The sequence below is a fragment of the Balaenoptera physalus genome (genome assembly GCF_965194825.1).
Source record: "Balaenoptera physalus genome assembly, chromosome: 17".
Lineage (NCBI taxonomy): Eukaryota > Metazoa > Chordata > Mammalia > Artiodactyla > Balaenopteridae > Balaenoptera > Balaenoptera physalus.
Window position 1 is genome coordinate 33592495 of NC_138895.1, and position 23161 is coordinate 33615655.

The window sequence follows — 23161 nt, forward strand, 5'->3', positions numbered from 1 at the left end:
CGCAGGGATTTCCCCCTAACCGTCCCGCTACCGCGGTTAGCAGCTCTTCCTCTTCCCCTTGTCATCCGGCCCTCAGGACGCTCGTCCTCCCAGCCTCGCCAACCTCCCACGCCGCAGGTCGGGAGCACGCGGAGGGGCCGCAGGGCGCAGGCCGAGGCCCGGGCCCCAGTAGCCACCGCCAGCCGTCTGGTGGGCAGAGGACCTCGGCCCCCCGCCCTCTCAGCCAACACTTCTTCAGGCCGGGCCCCTCGCTCTGGCCGCGGCTCCACCAATCCCGGGCCTCGCCCGCCGCCACCGCCTCCGCACCTGCGAGGAGGAGCCCGCCCGCCTCCGCCGCAGCCGTCGCAGCGTCCCCGCCCCGTTCCGCCCCCATCGCGGCGCCCAGAGATCGTCGGCCGCCGTCGTCCGGCTGCCACTAGTCGAGGAGCGGAAGCCGCTTTACTGAAGCGGGCTTGGGTGCTCCAGAGCCCGGCCGGCTGCTGAACCGCAGCTTCCGGCAGCCGTGGCAACGGCTAGGCGCGGGGCGCGGGCGCCCCGAGGACCCCGTAACCGGGCGGGCGCCCCGAACGGGCAACCCCGCCGAGGGAGGTGGCCGTGGCGGTCGCGCTCGGGCGCCCCGTGCGCCGCGCTCCATGCCCGTGTGGTGTTGCCGCTGCTCCCTGGCCGGTCATTTCAGGTGACTTCTCCACCGTGGAAGAAAAGGGGGCAGGCAGAGGTTAGAGTGCTGCGGGGCCCTGCGGCAGGGCAGGGGCCGAAATGGGTAGAGGCCGCGCGGGTTAGGGAGTCGGGGACGGGTCGCGGGTGGAAGGCAAGCGCCTGAACTGCAGAGGCCTCCCGCCTCGGCCGCTGCTTCCTCCTGGTTCCTGTCTAGTCGAGGTTCCCCGCCTTGGCTCCTGGCTCTGGGGGACTCTCCTCTGTTGTCCCCTTTTCCTCTCCCTGGACCGTGCCAGTCACGGGACTGCGGGACTGGCTAGGCCCGGATCTAGTCGGTTACGGCGAACTGAGACTTAAAAGTAGTGCAAAGTTTTAGGGAAGGGTTGTGAGGTTCTCCCAGCCCCACACACACCTTAAACATTTTTTTTTCTTTAAAAAAAATCTAATAACCTAAGTTACTGGGTTGAAGGGAGGCAGGGAGCTATGTTTAAAATGAGATGTTCTAGCTACAAATATGTTTCTGACTTTTAAGATGTCAGTCATTGTAAGTCATATATATTGTAGAAATTTGAAAAATCCGGCGATTCTAGACTAACATTATGAGGAACGTTTTTAGGGGTCATACAGATAATACGTTTTAAAATAAAAGTTTATGTACTAGATCTAGCACAGTTGGCCAACATTTCATTCAGTTATGGAGAGAAAGACCAAAAGCAACTTGAAACTAGTTTTAACCTTCTGGTGAAGAAAAGATAAGCTTAGCGAAGACTTTAGTAAAGTGCCTTGCCTTATATATACACGAATGTGCTAGAATAATGATATGCAAAACTTCTTTTGTAAAATATGAAATTCTGATCAGAGTTCTTAAATTGGGCTGCATGTATAGACTTTAGGTGGCCAGTGAACTTGGATGTAAAGAAAGGTACCAGGAATTTTCACTCAACTTTAACCAAAATCTATTTTCTTCAACTGTAAATATAAGCAGTAAATCACAGTAGTATTTGTGACTTTGTCATCAATAGAAATCACAAGTATTTTCATACCACATTAATTGTTGCAGATACCTAGAAATACTGTTTATTTCTTTCTTCAAGATTACAGTAATTATTTTACATCACTGAACTTGTTATTTAATACAGTAGAGGAATACATAAAAACATATTCCAAGTTTACTTTTTAGTTTCCTTGTAAATCCTGTTATGTGTTTAATAATATTATTCAAAGAAGAGGTCCAGAGGCTTCACCAAATTGCAAAAGGGGTGTAAGGCACAGAAAAGACTGAGAATTCCTGTTGAACTAGAGCAGCAATCCAGGCTTGCCTACCTTCTCAGTGAGTTTTGTAGGAGTCTCTAGATTCTGGATATTAAAAATTATTTTATGTAATAAACTGCTGGATCTTAAATTCTAGGCAAATTTGTGTGGTATCTACTTGACAGACAGTGATTTGAGAGTATCAGATCCACTTTGGAGAACTTTAGAAAACAAGTTCCCCTAGTGAAAACTTGTTAAACTGAAGCCCCTGAGAAAATAATATGCCTTTTAGAAAGTACTGTCCAAAAGCCTTTTGACACCTTTTGGTACACTTGAATTCTAAGGACACAGCTTGGGATTCATACGTGTTCAACTAACCCTAGGTAGTGAATATCATGTGCTTACGTCCTTGTACAGAAATGTGGAGGAGGAGGTGAAAACAAGGTATTTGCTATATTTTGATCTTGAGGAATAAGGGAAAACAAGCCTGCTAGCCAAAGAATAAAAATTGTGATTGATAAACCATATTTCCATTGTATAAACAGCTCTATCTTATCTAAATTTTTAAAAAGAAAACGTTTATTTAATAATTAAAACATTCCCTTAGGAGAAGGTTTATAATTTACTAGCACAATTTTTTTTTTTTTTTGAGTAATTTCATTAGGAACACATTTTAAAACCAATTGTGACAGTGTCTACATTTTGGATCTTGCCTTATATCTGAAAGAATAAATATTGTGAGAGAACTGTCTCCTAACTTCCCAAGGAAGAAAACTTCCATACTTGCTGTTCTAGAAGATAAAGAGTGTGACTGACTTCCTTTGTGACTTTAGAACCTTCTTTTCTTATGGTAGTATCAATTTGGTAAAAATCTAAGCTCATGCTTCCAAAGACTAAACTCAGTTAGTAAAGCATTTCATTTTGAAGGATCATTTAGAAAAGTATTGCTAGGTGTGAGAAAAGTGTTTTGTTATTCAAATATTATGTCTGTGCCATCCTTTTAAATTTGTTTTGAGTCTTTGGACCATAATGTTTCAAAAACAAAACATGGAAGGCATCTAAAATCATCTGAAATTTCAAATAATCTTCTAATTTGATGCCTAAAAATAAGGTAACTATTTTTGCATATGTGTAAAGTGCTGTTCTTTACTATTTCCTAAAATTTAATTATATTTTCCAATTTATTGCCTCAAATAAAGGAAAAGTAGATTTTTTTAAAGTAGATTTTTTTATTACTCAAATACTTGTTTTAAATAGAACATTCAGCAAATTGGATATCTGCAGTGGAAATTTTCACTGTTCATAGACCTGTGAACACAGTATGCATATACTGTAAAATATGTACAGCAATACTAAATTTATAGTTTAGACTCTGAATTTTTTAGAAAGAATACTTACTAATAGGTCTTTGTTTCATTGTTGCTTTATGTAAATTCAGTGAACCTTATTTTCATTTCTTCTCTTGATTCAGTTTTTCATGCCTGTGTTAAACCAGTATTTATCATGTACCATGCAAGTTTATTACAAATAGTTTATACCAATATTATGGATTATATACACAAAGATTATACCTATGACCAGTTAGTAGAAAATCAGAACAAATTACGTATACTCTGGAGAATTAAGATAAGCTAAAACTTTGGCTCTATATACTCTGCTTGAGTCTTGGGAGAGACTAGTGTCAAATTGCTTGAGGCCCACACACACACAAAAAACCTACTAGATCTAATAAATGAATTCAGCAATATTGCAGAATACAAGATCAACATACAAAAATCAATTGTATTTCTGTACACTTACAATGAACAATCTGACAATGAAATTGATAAAACAATTCAATTTATACTAGCATCAAAGAGAATGAAATATTTAGGAATAAATTTAACAGAAGAAATGTGAAACTTGTACATTGAAAACTAGAAAACATTGAAAAGAATGAAAGGAGGCCTAAATAAATGGTAAGGAATCCCATGTTCATGGATTGAAAAGCTTAGTATTCTTAAGATGGCAGTAATGGCAATATTCCTTGAATTTATCTACAAATGCAGTGTAATCCTATCAAAATCCTAGCTGCCTTTTTTTTTCCAGAAATTGATGAGCAGATCCTAAAAGTCACATGGAATTACAAGGAACCCAGAATAGCCAAGACAATCTTGAAAAAAGAACAAAGTTGGAGGATTCACACTTCCTAATTTTACAACTTACTACAAAGAAACTGTAATCAAGACAGTGTGACGTTGGCATAAAGATAAACATAGATCAATGGAATAGAATTGAGAGTCCAGAAATAATTCCCTTTATTTGTTGTCAGTTGATTTCTGTGGGATCCCAAGACAAAGGGAAATATCAGTCTTTTCAACAAATGATGCCAGGACAGATGGATATTCACAAGCAGAAGAATGAAGTTGGACTGCTACCTCATACTATATATAAAAGTTAACTCAAAATGGATGAAAGACCTAAATTTAAGAACTAGAACTATAAAACTCATAGAAGAAAACAGGTTTGTAATCTTAGATTAGGCAGTGCTTTCTTAGGTATGACACCAAAAGTACAGCAACAAAAGAAAAAAATAAATTGGACTTGATCGAAAATTAAAACTTTTGTGATTTAAAAGACAATATAAAAAAAGTGAAAAGACAACCCACAAAATGGGGGAAAATATTTACAAATCATATATCCAAAAAGGGACTTGTATCCAGGACATATAAAGAATTTTTTAAACTCAACAATAAAAAAGACAACCCAGTTGGAAAGTGGGCAAATAAGTTGAATTATTCTCTGAAGAAGATATGCAGATGGCCAATAAGCACATGAAAAGATGCTTAACATTATTAGTCATTAGGGAAATGCTAATCAAAACTGCAGTGAGATGCTACTTTACACCTACTAGAGTGGCTAAAATAACAAACACAAAAAATAACATGCTGGTGAGGATGTGGAGACATTGGAACCCTCATATCACTGGTGGGAATGTAAGATGATGCACACTTGGGAAAATAGTTTGCTAATTCCTCAAGATGTTAAACATAGAGTTTATGGCCCAGCCATTGCATGCACTCCTAAGAGAAATGAAAACATTTGTCCACACAAAAATTTATATATGAATGTTCATAGCATATTTGTAATAGCCAAAAAGTGGAAACCATCCAAATGTTTATCAGCTCATGAGTGGGTAATATACAATGGAATATTATTCAGGCATAAAAAGGAATGAAGTACCAATACATCCTACCACCTGGGTGAACCTTGAAAACATGCTAAGTGGAAGAAGCCAGACACAAAAGGCTACATAATGTATGAGGGGTTCCATTTATTTGAAATTTCCAGAGTAGGCACATCAGTAAGACAGTAGATTAGTGGCTGCCAATGGCTGCGGGGAGGGAAGAATGAGGAATGAGTGCTAATGGGTGCAGCATATACTTTTGGGGTGATAAAATTTCTCTGAAGTTATTGGTAGTGATTGCAAAAACCTTGTGACTACTTAGAGCCCTGAATTGTACACTTTAAAAGGGTGAATTTTGGACTTCCCTGGCAGTCCAGTGGTTAAGACTCCGTGCTTCCACTACGGGGGGCGTGGGTTCAATCCCTGTCAGGAAACTAAGATCCCACATGCCAAGTGGTGCCGCCAAAAAAAATAAAAGGGTGAATTTTATATGTGAATTATATCTCATTAAAAGTCTTTTTTTTTTTAAAGCATTACCAAGTTCCCTCTATTTATTTACCTTGGTCTAAGGCCTGATCAGATGATCTGTTGTTTTTCTGATGTTTTTGAGCGCTTGAAAACTTTGTCTTTCTTGATTAATAGAAGCCTAACAGAGGAGGCATTTTATTTCTAATTGTCTTAACCTCTTTTTTCTTAAGTGTAAACCCATTATTTGAGAAGACTAGTCCAGTGTAATGAAAGATCCTTGTAAAATGTATAGTCAGGGGGTTGGTGGTGGTGGGATGAATTGGGAGATTGGGATTGACTAATATGCATAAAATAGATAGCTAATAAGAAGCTGCTGTACAAAAATAAATAAAATTCAAAACAAAATGTATAGTCAGTTTATAGAATTGATAGCTATATTAAAATTCTGAGGCCTGCCAGAAAAAAAAAAAAAAAAAAGGTTTCTTGAGACATCTTGACTTAGAATATTAAATGCCTCTTAATAAATTATTAAATAAATGAATTCTACTGTACCTTTAAGTAAAAGTGATTCGGAGTTTAAGCCAACACTTCTAGCCATGATTTTTTTGTTCTTAAGGAATTTAAATATTAATTATTTGTTTCACAGCGTTTATTTGTAGACTTAAGAAACTGGACAAGGCATTTTAGATCATTGAGTTTTGCTTATAAAATCAAATATGGTAGTAACTACTAAAGTACCTTCATTCAGTCATTCAGAGGATTATCAGTTTGCTCTCAGAGTGTACAGGATATCAGATAATATTCAAGTATCTAGTTTAATATTTATATAGTCTCAAGTTGACTCTAACCCCCAGCATATCTGCCCTTTTGTTAATGTGAAACATTTGTTAGGGTTTGAAGGAGACATCTTTTTAATTACCAGAATCTTAGAGTGATGATCATTTTTATTATTTAAATTCCAGGTTATATATATGGAAGCAACAGTGTTTGAGATAGGGATGTCAGGAGGAGACTGGCCATGATGTCTGCATCTCCTGAAAAAGAACTGTGGCCTTTACAACCACCATAATATTAATGAGGCCTGGATACCTAAAAGGACTAATCAGAAGCATCCAAAGGAAGCTGGGGAACCTGTCCTGGGCACACACTTTGGAGAAATATCACGGACAGGCCCAAGTATGATATACTCATGTTGAGTTCAGTTGTCAAGAAGCAGAAGGCAAGACAGCTAGTACATCTGGATCTGATTAGTGGTGGGAGTTGGAATTCTCTGAAAGGGATGGATTGAGCATAAGACACTTCTTTCAGGGGCAGGCTTGCAGTGTGAGGAGGGGCTTTCCTAAGTAGCCATATCCAAAGGGTATCAGTTCTGGCCAAAAGGGGCCATGTATCGTTAGGGGAGCCCAATTACTGGGGGTGGGAAAGCTGTCAGTGTATCCTGGTGAACTCTGCCCTATCCTAGGGTAGTTTGGGAACTTGGAAGGTTATAGGGAAGGAGAAATTTTAGTCTCTGCCTAATTCTTTCCATTTGTCATCCTCCCCCAAGGATCAGTGGGTCCTGTGAAATAACTGATCCATTCCCATGTTTATCATTTTAGGAATAGTAATCACACTCACCCACTGGTCAGTACTCAGTTTAATATTTTCAGACATTGGCCTGTTTCTGACTATATGAAAATGAAAAATAATTCAGGAATTCTGAAGTAATCTCTAGTATAATGCAGAACATTAACTGTGTTCAAAGGATACTCCATTTATTGCATGAGCTTGTCAGAACGCCAAAACTAGTTTCTAGGGAGGCAGTTGGGAAAGAAGGTAGATTGGAAATCAACGTTAAGATCTTTGCATTTTTCAGTATCTCTTTGAGAATAAGATGTATAAACCTTACTTTTTTTTTACCAAAATGCACCATTTGTAATATATAAGTTCAGTAACTTTTCCTTAAAATATTATGTGTGACTGTTTTTTTCCAAACATACTGCCTCTATTGCACTCACCTTTTTATTAATGAGAAAAAAGTGAAGGAGAAACTTTCCAGTCCTAGGAGATCTCAGAATTATAAAAATCCCTAATACAATGTTGTGTCTTTGGTCATTAAAAATAGCTTCTTATTTAAGACTTGCCTTCAAGGCATTAAAGAGACATGAGCAGCTACATTCAGCCCTCCATATCCACATGTTCTGCATCCACGGATTCAACCAACTGCAGATGAAAAATATTTGGGAAAGAAAAAATTCCAGAAAGTTCCAAAAAGCTAAACTTGAATTGGCTGCATGCAGGCAACTACATACATAGCATTTACATTGTATTAGGTGATATAAGTAATCTAGAGATGGTTTAAACTATGTGGGAGGATGTAGGTAGGTTATATGCAAATAGTATGCCATTTTATATAAGGGACTTGAGGATCCATGGATTTTGGTATTTGGGGAGTGAGGGTGGGGTTCTGGAACCAACCCCCCTTGGATACCGAGGGACCACTGTATTTAGGATTTCTGACAAAGTGGTGTACGTTGACATGTAGCTAAGGTACTAATTTGAAAGCATTAATCAAAAGGATTTCCTATTCTCCTTTTATGGAACTATTGAATATTTTATGGCCTAAATAAAATCTGAATAAAGACAGATTTTTATAAAGGCTATATTGACTATATATCTGTTGTTTTGTTTTTGTTCCATATTTTCCTTTTAAAAGAAACTATAGTGACCCTGAAACTGAAGGAGAGATTTTTAATTCCTTAGTGCAATATTTTGGTGATAATTTGGGGCGAAAAGTTAAAGCTATGCCATTAGTTGAAGAAACTTCTTTACTTGAAGATTCATCAGTGACTTTGCCTGTGGTAGTAATAGGTAAGTTTTATTGCATTTTATCTCTTAAAATTACAGTTCTGATCCTTACTACTTTTATAAATGCACAGTTACATAGCACAAGTTCTTAGGATTGTATTGAAAAGTATTCTTAGGTTGCTTAATATTTTTAAATAACCAATAACCAAATCTTTGGAGAGAGGAATTGGTTTATCTGATATTAGATTCTGTGTTAGAATGGAACATTTTTTCATTGAAGGGTTGATATTACTCTATTATTTTAAAATATCAGTAGTCTATCAGTTGTGTTACTTATATGACAGTGTCATGATAATGATGATAACCAATGTTATTAGAGCCCTGTATAGAGCATTCTGTGTACATTATTGGATTATGCCTTACAACCCGATAGCCCTCTGAGGTTTTCGGGTATGGACAGACAGGGAAACTCAGTTGTTGAGTAACCTGTGCAAGTTAGTAGTCAGTGCTCAGTTAGTAAAGAACATTATAGTACTCTACAGTTAGGTTTATAATATTTTAACCATATGTTACTATTATATATCCATTGTACCACCTCAATAGATAGGTATATAAGATATTAAAAACTAAGTTACTAATAAAACCTAATTCAAAATTATAAAATTTTATGATTTTGTTTTATTGCATGTATTTAATTACCTGTCATATGTATCTTTAATCTAATATTCAAACTCATGAAGTTGGACAAGTACTATAGTATGAAACCAAGCCAAAGGAAAGAATTATGGGACATAATGTACCTTGATGGCATACAACTTCCTTAGTTTCTTTGACTTGTTTCAAGTTAATGGAGAGGAAAGTCCTGTGCTCTGTCTGGCATATTGACATCTCTCCATAGGAGATTCAATAAAGGAAGGAAGGAAGGAAGGAAGGAAAACAAGATAGTTCTACACTAGATTCCCCTCTAGGGGAGCTGACAGTGTTTGCAGTATTTCTCATCCAAGATATCTTGGAAACTAAATCTCACGTTCCATTTCCCACTTATATCCAGCCCTGGTTTTCCATCCTGGATGTCTTGCCATAGGCAAAGGAACCTATGTCTTCTTGTTCTAGTTGGGCTATGGCAGGGTCAGAAAAGGAAAAACTACTTTCATCTGCGCCTTACTTCCCCCAAAGCAATCTGTTCCTATTTTGCCTCAGCTAGCCGAAGCGTAGCTTAACCTCATGTATATAGGGCCATTATTGCTGGCAATAGCACCGCCAGCTGATCATAATAAAGGGCTAATTTCCTTAATGTATGTAATTGGTTTTCTGTTGCTGTCATAACAAATTACCACAAACCTGGTGGCTTTAACAACATAAATGTATTTAACTGTTCTATAGAACAGAAGTCCAACACTGGTCTCACTGGGCTAAAATCAGCAGGGCTGCATTCCTTTTGGAGGCTCTAGGATAGATAAAATGTTTCCTTGCTTTCCCAGTTTCTAGAGGCTACTAGTATTCCTTGGCTCCTGGACCCCTTTTGCATCTTCAAAGCCAGCAGTGTCGTTTCTCTTTTAACCTTTCATAGTTATGGTTCCTCCTTACCAAAGGTGGGAAAGAGTCTCTGTTTTTAAGGACTTGTGTGATTAGATTGGGCCCACCTGGATAATCCAGGGTACTCTCTCCAGCTCACTGTCCTTAATTTAATCACATCTACAAAGTCCTTTTTCTCTATAAGGTAACACGCTCAGGTTCTTGGGGTTAGGAATGGGAAATCTTTGGGAGTTGGGGCACATTCTGCCTGTGTATATATTTCTCTATGAACTGCTTATTTGTATTCTTTTTGTATTGTCTTTTGAGTGTTATTTCTTTTTGATTCTTTGAGATATTAACTCCCACTATTTTTCATATAGTCAATATTTATTTTAATAGGCTTTATTTAGAGCAGTTTAAGTCTATAGGAAAATGAAACAGAAATTACAGAGAATATTTCAGTAAATACTCTCCCAACCCCCTTTTATAACTTTTATTAATATCTTTATTATATATTCCTTTTCTTCTCCTTCCCAACCCCCTTTTATACCTTTTATTAACATCTTGCTTTGGTGTGGTACATTTGTCACAATTGATGAACCACTGTTTTTATACATTATTATTAACTAAAATATATAGTGCGCATTAGGGTTCACTCTTTGGGTTGTACAGTTCTATGGGTTTTGCTGGGTGTATAATGTCATGTATTATAACATCATATAGAATAGTTTCACTGCCCTAAAAACCTCCTGTGTTCCACACATTCATCCTTTCCTTCAACTATCAACCCTTGGTAACCACTGATCTTTTACTATCTCTATAGTTTTGCCTTTTCCAGAATGTCATATATATGGAATCACTGTATGTAGCCTTTTCAGACCGGCTTCTTTGACTTAGCAATATGCATTTAAGATCCCTCTCTCTGTCTTTTCATGGCTTGATACTCATTTCTTTTTATCACTGGATACTATTGCATTGTTTGGATTTTTCAGTTTACCCATTCGCTTATTGAAGCACATCTTGGTTGCTTCCAATGTTTGACATTTATGAGTAAAGTGCTGCAAACATTTATGTACAGATTTTTGCATGGCCATTCAGTTTTCAACCCACCTAGGAGTGTGATTGCTGGGTCATACAGTAAGACTATGTTTAGCTTTTTAAGAAACTGTCAAATTGTCTTCCAAAGTGACTGTATCATTTTGCATTCCCAGCAACTATGAATGAGAGTTCCTGTTGTTCCACATCCTTGGAAACATTTGATACTGTCTGTGTTTTGGGGTCTAGCCATTCTGATAGGTGTGTAGTATCTCATTGTTTTAATTTGCTGTTCTGTAATGATATACAATGTTGAGTAATTTCTCATATGCTTATATTCCATCTCTATACATTGAGGTACAGAGCTTTTCCCTACTTTTTAATTGATTGTGTTGGTGGTTTTCTTATGGTTGAGATTTAAGAGTTCTTTGTATATGTTAGAAACAAGTACTTTGTCAAATACAAGTTTTGCAAATATTTGCTCCTAGTCTGTGACTTGTCTTTTCATTCTCTTAACAGTGACTTGGCAGAGCATAAATTTTAAATTTTAAGAAGTCCTGCATATCAATTTTTTTCTTTTGTAGATCTTGCTTTTGATGTTATATCTAAAAACTCATTACCAAACCCAACGTCACCTAGATTTTCTCAGTTATTTTCTAGATGTTTTATAATTTTTATTTAAAATTAATTAATTAATTATTTTTTGGCTGTGTTGGGTCTTCGTTTCTGTGCAAGGGCTTTCTCTAGTTGTGGCAAGCGGGGGCCACTCTTCATCGCGGTGCGCGGGCCTCTCACTATCGTGGCCTCTCTTATTGCGGAGCACAGGCTCCAGACGCGCAGGCTTAGTAATTGTGGCTCACAGGCCTAGTTGCTCCGCGGCATGTGGGATCTTCCCAGACCAGGGCTCGAACCCGTGTCCCCTGCATTAGCAGGCAGATTCTCAACCACTGCGCCACCAGGGAAGCCCTAGATGTTTTATAATTTTGTGTTTTATATTTAGTCTATAATCTGTTTTAATTCATTTTTGTAAAGATATAAAGTTAGTATCTATATTCATATTTTTTACATGTGGATGTCCAGTTGTTCTAGTACCATTTGTTGAGAAGATTATCCTTTCTCCATTGCATTGCCTTCGCTTTTTTGTCAAAAATAAGTTGACTGTATTTGTGAGGATCTATCTCTTGGCTGTCTATTCGGCTCCATTCATTTGTATATTCTTTCATTTCCACACTGTCTTGTTGACTGTAGTTTTACAGTAAGATGAAGTTGGATGGTATTAGTCCTAACTTTGTTCTTCAATATTATATTGGCAGTTCTGGGTCTTTTGCCTTTCCATTTAAACTTTAGAATCAGTTTGCCAATATCCACAAAGTAACTTGCTGGGATTTTGATTTTGATGGCATCATATCTGTAGATCAAGTTGGGAAGAACTGACATCTTAACAATATTGAATCATTCTATCCATGAACGTCAAATAGCTTTCCATCAGTTATATATTCTTTGATCTCTTTCATCAGAGTTTTGTGGTTTTTCTCATTTAGATCTTATGTGAATTTTGTTAGACTTATACCCAAGTATTTCTTGCAAATATAAGTGGTGTTGTGTATTTAATTTCACATTCCACTTGTTCATTACTGGTCTGTAGGAAAGCAATTGACATATATATTAACCTTGTATCATGCAACATAATTGCTTATTACTTCCAGGAGTTTTTTTGGTCAATTCTTTGGGACTTTTGACATAGATAATCATGGCATTTACAAATAAAGACAGTTTTGTTTCTTCTATCCCAATCTGTATACCTTTAATTTCCTTTTCTGGTCTTAGTGCATTAGCTAGGATTTCCATTAAGGTGTGTGATGAGTAGGAATGGTGAGAAGAGACATCCTTTTCTTGATCTTATAGGGAAAAAACCCCCTAATTTCTCACCATTAATTATGATGTTAGCTGTAGGATTTTTGTCGATACTCTTTATCAAGTTAAGGAATTTCCCCTCTGTTGTTTGTTGAGAGTTTTTACATGAATAGGTGTTGGATTTTCTCAGATGTTTTTTTCTATTTCTGTTGGTATTATGATTTTTCTTTAGTTTTGTCTCTTTCTTTTTGATTCAAGGAAGTTAGCTCTTTGCCTCAGATCTTAACTCCCAGTATTTGCCATTTAAAAAAAAAATTTATGAAGTCAAATGGTTTATTTTCCTTTCTGTCTTTTGAGTTTTGTGTTGTATTTAAAGGCTTCTTACTACAGCATTATAAGTAGAAATATTAACCTCTTTCCTAATATTATGATGTTACTTTTCATGTTTACATCTATGAGCTTATTTTATTTGGGGCAAAATATTAGACAAGGAACAGGATATTTTTCTGATGGCTTACAGTTGTCCCAGATAGATTAAATTTTTGGTAGATGGATATAATAGAGAAGTGGCAACCCAGACTAAAAGAACTACAGAAATCAAAGTAGTTGTTGGAGTTCAACAACAACAAAAAATCCAGTTTGGTTTTGGGTAAAGGATATAGAAATACAGGAGGGACGTTATTAGGAGGTGGGACTTGAAAGATGGTTGAGACCAGAACATGGAGAACACTGGATAGAAGAAACAAGCAATGAAGGACTTTGGGTAGAGTGGGTAACATAGCGTGGGTAACATAGCGTGGGTAACATAATGAGAACTCTGTTATGAAAACTCATTTGAATGTAGAATGTGAAATGCTTTGAAGTAGGTGACTCTTGAATAGGAACAAGAAGAGATTTTTGTCTTCTGAGTGAGAATATATGAGTGAGAATAACAAAGACAACTGAATGGATATAGGTGACAAAATACGTTTAAACCAGAACCTGATTAACTTAGGATTTTGCTGGTAAGTATCATACCAGCAAAGGAATAAGGTTTAAAGGAGGGGCACCAAAATGGAAGAACTCATGAATTTGCTTTTGAACACATTGTGATTAAGTTATTAGTGGTTCAGTCAGGTGAAGAAGTGGCATATGGAAATTTGGGATATATTTTGGGGGTAAGAGGTCAGCCTAGATATCTAATTTTGAGGGTTAGTAGCATAGAGAGTTGAAGCTTTGAGTAGGTGAGACTCCCAAAAGAAAACAGGAGAGAAGACAAAAATCTTCTCTTGTGAATACTTGTCTTTGAGAGTTTAGAGAAAGAAGAATTGGTGAAGGAGAAAAACCATCTGTGAAACAGAAAAGCCAAAGAACATGAGTATTAAGATGCAAGATACACCCCTCTCCACCTTTTTTTTTTAAATAGGAAATGGACCCTCAGGAATCTGCCTTTCTTATATGCTGTCAGGCTACAGACCATATTTATCATCAGAAGCAATACATCCAAACACAATCTTACATAGCAAATTAGAAGAAGCGAGACATCTTTCCATTGTTGATCAGGTATTATTTTTCACATGTTGATGCTTTTAAATTTTTTTATACTGAGGCAAGGTTAGTTTTCTACTATATAAGCATTGTACTTAGCTGAAAACATTTTCTTCTAAATAACACCTTCTAACATTTTAATTTTAGATTTGTAAATATATTCTGCTGAGTTGCTTCCATTTATTTTCCTGAATTAATTAGAGCAGAATTTCCCAAATTATTTCCTGATGGAGTTTAAGAGGTGCTCTATGCTCTGGTAAGTTTGGGAAATGCTGCTTTTTATTATTAGAGTGTCATGGTAGACATAGTAAGGCATACTAGCATATTAAAGTCATCTTCAAGTTTTGTAGTAAAACGATCTGATTAGCTTTTTGAAACCCAAACTTTTCCCATACTTATTTGACCAGAGAATCTATTAAGATCTCAAGGAACGTCAGTGTTTTGTAGCACACTCTATGGGAAATGCTGGATTACAATAATGGTCTTCACTATTATTATGTTAGCTGGAGTTTTTTTGTTTGTTTTTCCAAACTCCATCTGCCTTTTTTCTTTCTTTTTGAAAAAAAAATTCATTCAGGACTTAGAGTATTTGTCTGAGGGCCTTGAGGGTCGATCATCCAATCCTGTTGCAGTACTTTTCGACGCACTTCTTCATCCAGATGCTGACTTTGGGTATGATTATCCATCCATTTTGCATTGGAAATTAGAACAGCATCATTATATCCCTCACTTAGTTCTTGGTAAAGGTCCACCTGGTGGAGCTTGGCATGTGAGTATATTTTCCTTAGCATTTTAGTGAATGTGAATTATTATACGTCATCTTGATAAGACCATTTTGATTCTTAAACATTATGATATAATGTTATATATGATGATTACCACATCTTTATCTGAGAATTTTAATGTGTTCGGATAAATATGAATTAATTACTAGTAGAAATTAAGCCAAATTTGATTAGTGATAGTGTCTTAGAATAAGTGTTTCTCTAAGAATTATACAGAAAATATTTCAAGATGTTTTGCATAGTAAAACATTTTTAATTCATTTATTCATTGTACAGTTTACAAAATCTCACACAGTATTTCATTCTAATATGTATTATTTCCCTACATTTTCAAGATCTTAAATGAAAAATGTAAAAGAAAAAAAATTGTATTAGTCTGCTTGGGCTGCTAAAATAAAATACCATAGACTGAGTGTCTTAAACAACAGATTCACACTTTGAAGGCTGGAAAATCCAAGATCAAGGTGCCAGATGATTCAGTTTATGGTGAGGGCTCTTTTTCTGGCTTGCAGACAGCTGCTTTCTTGCATATCCTTATGTAGCAAAGAGAGTGTGAACTCTCTTCTTGTAAAACCACTAATCCTGTTATGAGGGCATCAGCCTCATGACCTCATCTAGCCCTAATTACCTTCCAAAGGCCCCATCTCCAAATGCCATAACATTGGAGGGTTAGGGTTTCAGCATGTGGATTTGGGGGGTGATACAATTCAGTCCATAGCAGAGGTTAAACCAGAGGACTGTCAACATAAAGATCCAGCATATTTAATTAGCGGGCAGCAACTAATAATTTTTCTTCACTCCTGTGTCCTTAGCAGTTAGTACAGTGTCTAGTGTGTGGCGAGTGCTCACTTGTACAAATAAATGTTAAATAATTTTTGCTATGTTATGAAATAAAGACTTCATGGGAATTTTAACTTTAAATATCAAATCTTTAGTATAAACTTCGGTTGGATATTCCTATATTAGTGCAACGTTATATGGCTAAAAGTTGTTTACATTTATCAAACGATTGTTTCAGAGTATTTGGGGACTTTATAGATTACCTATGTCGCTGACTTTTTCATCTCAATTACCTTTATGGTAATGGATAGCAACTATCAAAATATCTGTGTCTTTTAGCTTACATGTTTATATTTGCTTTATTAATAAGTAGCATTCTTAATAAAACTGCATTTATTGAAAAAGCCATAATACATTTTTTAAGTTTTTATAGAACCTTCTATAAATTCCTGAGGTTTTATTGTACATATATATTTTCTGCTTAGAAAAATGTGCAGGCAATATTTGATCTCTGTTACTGCATTTCTCCCACTTACATTTAGGAAAGTTAAAGTATGGATAAGCCTTGATTACTAAAACCATATTTGAATCAGTGCTAAAGCGATATATACCTGAAACTTCGTTCTAATCCTAGTATCAGGCCCAGCCTGCTTCAAAGCAGTGGCAACTTGCTGCATTCTCTTCCTGTGGTGATCTTGTACTGTCACAAATAATATGACTTTATAAGCCATAGCACATAGTAAGTGCTCTGTAAATGTTGGCCAATAATAATAATAATAACAAGTCCCATTCCCAATACTGGGCTGTGTAGAAACAGGGCAAGAAGGGTTCAGATAAAAGAAGGCATAGCCTAAAAGAGTTGGTTGAAAGCGATCGTTGAGGTCATTGGGAAAGGTGCTTTTGGCCCTTGGGCTTTTCTTGCTTTGTACTGAGCAAAGCAGAAGTAGGGCAAGCTTGAAGGGGCTCACTTCCTTAAAGGCAGCATTAGCCTCAGCAGTGAGTCTGTTCTTAATCAGGCAACCACTTACTTATTTCCCTAGTTTTAGAAAGCGATGCCTGCTGTATTGAAACCAGCTTAGACTTCACAATTATAATTGATTGGGGGGGAAGCTATTTTGCTGCCCATTTAAAAAAAATTGTTAATAGTATTAAAATGCAAAGACATTTAAAGTGTTAGAAATGAATGAACTTGTCCCCTTTTGTTTAAAATTAAAATACTGATTTGCTCCTCTAACACGATATTCTGCATCTAATTATGTTGATTATAGGCATTGGGTGATATTGTAAATCTGATTTATAAATGTATAATTACATGAAAGAAGGAGTATAGAAACTACCAAGTGTTGAAAATATTTGAAAGTTAATTGGAATAAATTTCCAGAGGTGATTTACACAACCATTTAGGACTTCTTTGAGCTCTCCCTTTCCAGACTTAATTATAGTAAATGAGATGGCTTTGGTTAAAAAAAAAAAAAACAAAAAAGAAAAAAACCCTTGCTACTGATAAAATATGTTTTTTGATTGTACATTTTTTATTCAAATAGAATATGGAAGGCTCGATGTTGACAATCAGCTTTGGAAATTGGATGGAGCTACCTGGACTTAAATTTAAAGATTGGGTATCTAGCAAACGAAGGTAAAGATCAAACTATTAAAATTTTGGTGTACAATGGGAGTCTGTCAGCCAATCTCAAACTAGTTGTGATCCTGTCTTAGATGAATAATATTAATGCATGTGTCTTTCAAATAAAACCTCTTTGCAGCAGTGGTTATGAGTTAGTTTCTATTTAGAGATTTTATAAAACTAAGCACACAGAAGTAAGGGCTTGTCTACAGACTGTTAATCATAGTTTTATCCCACTCTCCTGTTAAACCACTCTGTTTTGTTACTTTCTTGTCCACCTACATATCCTTTCCTTATTTACTTATTTTTATGAGTGGATATATATAACTTATTTTTATGAATGGATATATAACTTCATGTATGCATATCTCATGTATACATACCTAAAGTATTTGACTTTTCAGAGTAGAAGAGTATATATAATGAATAATTTTAAAAGGCTTAAGATTTATATGATCTGAAGAGAAACCAGAATATACATAATGAATAATTTAGAATGATGGAATAAAATAGAATCCGTGATGTGATTGCCTACTTGGCTGTAGAGGTAAATATTTAATAAGAATACTAAAATATGAAAATAGAAAATATGAAAATCCCCTAACACAACATTGTAAAAAAAACTATACTTCAATGAAAATTAATTTTTAAAAAAAGAAAATATGAAAATCTCAACTTGAAAGAATAAAAGTTTATTTTGTATTTATTTGGGAGAAAGAACCCAAAATTTAAAAAGAGAAATATGAAAAGCCCTATCATTTTCAAGCCATTTTCATTCCTATAGATAGTAACTCCTAATACACAGAATGTACTCTAATTTGACTGCTGCCAGAAACAATAAATTAAAGCAGGAAGTTACTCAACCTTTGTTAGAACAGGGCTGTAATGTTTGAATGCTTTACTTTCTGCTAGATAGAAACCATGTTAATCTACAGTAATTATCCTTAATTTAAGAAGATTTAAGGAAAGTAAATTTAGACCAGAGTAAATTTAAACCTTTCAAATATGACTTTTGGGTGTTTAGAAAGGAATTTTATGTGGGTTTGAAATGTTAAGTTGCAAAATCAGGCAAATTGTACAAGTTCTTGATTTTCATAAGTAAGAAAGTGAAATTGCTCAACATATTTTTCCCTTTATGATGTGGGTAAGAAAGGGAAAGAGAGCTTTATGATTTACATACCAGAGTGTTCATCCTTCTAAATTGAGCATATTGTGTGTTTAATATGTGAAAATGAATCTTGTGATAAATATTAGCTTTAGTTCCTGCCCTTGCATAGTGTTAAGACTCTTAGACCTCTAGAGATTGGCAGGGTTTAAATCCTGACTCTGTAACTTCTAATGTTATGACCTTGGTCAAATAACTTAAACTAGCTATCAATTTCCTAGTTTGCAAAATGAAGATAATAATAATAGTAACTATTACATAGGGTTTCTGTACAAATTGAGAGTTAATACATTCTAAATCTTAATTATTATAGTCATTAAACTTTGAACTTCTTCCAGCTACAAGTTACACTGAATTATGTGAAATGATTTGGTGTTTTTTCTGGGTTTTCTTGGCCCCACTGCGTAGCTTATGGGATCTTAGGTCCCCAACCAGGGATCGAACCCGGGCCCTTAGCAGTGAAAGCACGGAGTCCTTACCACGGGACCACCAGGGAATTCCCTGATTTGGTGTTTTTATTTCTACTTACTTCTAATTGGGGCATTGTTTAAGGATACTAATGCCCATTGCTTTAAATTTCAGGTGGAAAATAAAAAATGTATTAACGTGCTTTTTTCATAAAGAGCAGCTTATATTTATAGATCTCTTTATGAGTAGGAAAACACAGAGAGAGAATTGTTATCTACTTAAATATGATTTTGTTCAGCAAAAGACTGATCTGAATTATTTTTGGTCATTAGGAAAACAGAAAGCAACTTATTAAAAATCGTGTCTAGATATTATCTTTGAGAAGTATATGTATTGCAGTCAGACCTGTAATATCTCAATGGTTGTAATCTAAACAATTCAGTCTACAGTTAAATAGAATACAGACTGAATAGTATAGCTATAGACTGAATTATTTAGATTAAAATTGTGAGATAGACTAAAATAGTCTAATTTTCAGATATCCACATTTTAATCCATTTATTTAATAAAAGTTTATTGATAAAGGCAGCTAATCTGAACAGATACTTATACAAGGCATTGGGGAAACAAAGATGCATTAAATACAGTCTCTACCCTCATGGGACTTCCTCCATTGATAAACTAATTTATTAACATTTTTAAAGAAAAGGAAAGGCTTTCTTTCTTTGTAAAGTGTTATGGTAAGTGTTATGTAAAGTGTTATGGTAAGTGTTATGGTAAAGTGTATAGTTAGCTTTAGCTGAGACAGTCCAGAGGAATTAAAAAGATATAACAGTTCACTAGATGGAGAAGTACTAATCATGGAAACTAAAAGTATTATCCTCATAGAATATTTTTCCTTTTCTTTTTATAGGAACCTAAAAGGGGATCGAGTTATGCCAGAGGAAATAGCTCGCTACTATAAACATTATGTAAAAGTCATGGGTCTTCAGAAGAATTTCAGAGAGAATACTTACATTACCTCTGTATCAAGACTCTATAGAGATCAAGTTGATAATGATGGTCAAGACAGAGATATTTCAACACAGCATTTACAGATAGAGAAGTCAAAATTTACCAAGAGAAACTGGGAAATCAGGGGTTATCAGCGAATAGGAGATGGTTCCCATATTCCTTTCTGTCTCTTTGCTGAAAATGTAGCTCTGGCAACTGGAACATTGGATTCTCCTGGCCGTTTGGAAATTGATGGGGAAGATTTTCCTTTTGTGTTTCATTCAATGCCTGAATTTGGAGCCGCTATAAGCAAAGGAAAGTTGTGTGGCAAAGTGGATCCAGTGTTAATTGTAGGTTCTGGGCTTACCGCAGCTGATGCAGTACTGTGTGCTTACAACAATAATGTCCCTGTGATTCATGTATTTCGCAGACGAGTAACTGATCCAAGCTTAATTTTCAAACAGCTTCCCAAAAAGCTTTATCCAGAATACCATAAAGTCTATCATATGATGTGTACTCAGTCATATTCTTTAGACTCAAATCTTTTATCTGATTATACCAGTTTTCCTGAGCACCATGTGCTTTCCTTTAAGTCGGACATGAAATGCATTCTGCAAAATATCTCTGGATTGAAGAAAATATTTAAGCTCTCTGCAGCAGTAGTGTTGATAGGTTCTCATCCCAATCTGTCCTTTCTGAAGGAGCAAGGGTGTTACCTGGGCCACAACTCAAGCCAGCCAATCACATGTAAGGGTAATCCTGTGGAAATAGACGCATATACATATGAGTGTGTTAAAGAAGCCAACCTTTTTGCATTGGGTCCTTTGGTTGGAGACAATTTTGTTCGATTTTTAAAGGGAGGGGCACTGGGTGTTACACGCTGTTTAGCTACAAGACAGAAGAAAAAAAAGCAGCATTTATTTGTTGAAAGAGGAGGAGGAGATGGGATAGCTTAGAGCAGGTTTACAAGTAATTTATATGAACACTTTACCATTAAAGATTTTTAATAGTGGTTTTACAGTGTACTGGCTTGAATTTTCTGAACTTGAATTAACTGGAAGAGCCTCAAGCTATAGTAACTATTTTTTAAAGTTACCGGAATTTGGTGTCCTGATTACATTATAATGTATCAAAGGTGTCAATTGTCAGACAAATAGAAACACTGCCAATTTTGTATACTTTAAGTTCTCACTTAACTAAAACATTCTTTTCTTCCAAGACTTATTTTTTGTGATCATTGTTGGTTATTTATGTTTGATTACAAAATATAACAGCATTGAATCTATAAAACCACAGTCATTAGGCCAGAGGTTTCCTTCACTTTATATATTGGGTCACCTTGCTGCTCAAAGGGTGGTTCAAAGATAGCATCAGCTTCATTTGTGGCTTGTTAGAAAGGTAGACTCTCAGGACCCACAACAGACTTACTGAATCAGAAATTGCATCTTAATGAGATCCTCAAGGAATATGTATGCTTATTAAAGCTTGAGACACACTGGTCTAAAAGAAAATGGGATGTAAAGGTATAGATGCTGAGGGTGGGTGGAAAAAGAGGGCATATACTACTCAGGTTTTATTTATTTTGAAATCATCAATTGTATAAATCTAATTTATTAACAAATATGATGGGCTTTTAAAATTTTTTATTGTTGAAACCTTGACAGGTAATTCATAGTTTCAGCTTCTAATTTAAACAGTCCAATAATGTTGGCATATACTGAGACATCCAGGGACCTGCTGAGATATTTTTTAGAGATATATTCTCTAGTTAACTAGCATAATACTTAAACTAATTTGCAGTTCAATAAATTTTGAATGGAACTATTTATTCCTTTGTGAACACTGAGTTAATTTCTGTCACTGAAACTTAAGATATTTGGGCATAAGTACTTATAATATTGCAATACTTTTTGAGTATTACCAGAATTATTAAACGTTAAAATTGAAAAAGTTAAAACCTGTCTTTTCTATTCTCAAGATGATTACTTTGAAATTTGTTCATTGGAGATGACATAGCATTTAATCCTTTGGTTATTTATTGAATTATATGTTCTATCTTGATTTATATTTAGGTGTGCTTAATGTCTTGTGTTTTCATGCAAATCCCCAGAAATTTAGTATTAGACAAGAAAAGTGTTACTTGTGAAGTTCTCCATGGCAAATTGAATTTCTCAAGTCTTTTTCTCTCTGTTACTCTTTTTTTTTTTGGTAAAATTTATTTCACCTGGAATGTGTTTATTCAAAGCCTATTTCTATTTTATTTATTTATTTATTTATTTATTTATTTATTTATTTATTTATTTATTTATGGCTGCAGTGGGTCTTCGTTGCTGTGCACGGGCTTTCTCTAATTGCAGTGAGTGGGGGCTACTCTTCATTGCAGTGCGTGGGCTTCTCATTGCTGTGGCTTCTCTTGTTGCGGAGCACAGGCTCTAGGTGCACAGGCTTCAGTAGTTGCGGCTCGTGGGCTCTAGAGCGCAGGCTCAGTAGTTGTGGCACACAGGATCAGTTGCTCTGTGGCATGTGGGATCTTCCCGGACCAGGAATCAAACCCGTGTCCCGAGTATTGGCAGGTGGATTCTTAACAACTGTGCCACCAGGGAAGTCCCTCTTTTTTTTTTTTAGTATTAAAAAATGGACTTGGGGCTTCCCCGGTGGCGCAGTGGTTGAGAATCTGCCTGCTAATGCAGGGGACATGGGTTCGGGCCCTGGTCTGGGAAGATCCCACATGCCGCAGAGCAGCTGGGCCCATGAGCCACAATTACTGAGCCTGCGCGTCTGGAGCCTGTGCTCCGCAACAAGAGAGGCCGCGATAGTGAGAGGCCCGCACACCGCGATGAAGAGTGGCCCCCGCTTGCCACAACTAGAGAAAGCCCTCGCACAGAAACGAAGACCCAACACAGCCATAAATAAATAACTTAATTAATTAAAAAAAAAAATGGACTGAAAGTCACTATTTTTCTGTTCATGTTATTGAAATGTTATGTGCTTACAGAATCATAATTCACCTTAAAATAGAATTGTTTGGAATAGACATCTACAACTAGCTGTTTCAGATGAATTCTTACACTCTTGAAAACTGTCATGTATGATTAACTTGATTTTAGAAATGACATACCCAGTTTTTATAATGGTAACTTTTTCAAATT

General features: G+C 36.1%; 1 protein-coding gene across 8 annotated transcripts; it reads left to right on the forward strand.

Annotated features, from left to right (window-relative positions):
• Positions 1–402: 402 nt before the first annotated feature.
• On the forward strand, positions 403–21840 carry OSGIN2 (oxidative stress induced growth inhibitor family member 2). 8 transcript variants are annotated; one of them, XM_082433982.1, is made up of 7 exons: positions 404–676; positions 3994–4408; positions 8235–8389; positions 14136–14272; positions 14835–15026; positions 17367–17458; positions 19933–21840. In XM_082433982.1, the coding sequence occupies exons 2-7, from the start codon at positions 4305–4307 to the stop codon at positions 20966–20968; spliced, it is 1716 nt and encodes a 571-aa protein (XP_082290108.1). In that variant the 5' UTR covers positions 404–676; positions 3994–4304; the 3' UTR covers positions 20969–21840. The 8 variants fall into 8 exon arrangements, with proteins under 8 accessions (XP_082290109.1, XP_082290114.1, XP_082290108.1 ...); XM_082433984.1 differs by lacking the exon at positions 3994–4408 and adding an exon at positions 6502–6715 and having other exon boundaries at positions 405–676; XM_082433985.1 differs by lacking the exon at positions 404–676 and adding an exon at positions 6502–6715 and having other exon boundaries at positions 4391–4408.
• The last annotated feature ends 1321 nt before the right edge of the window (positions 21841–23161 follow it).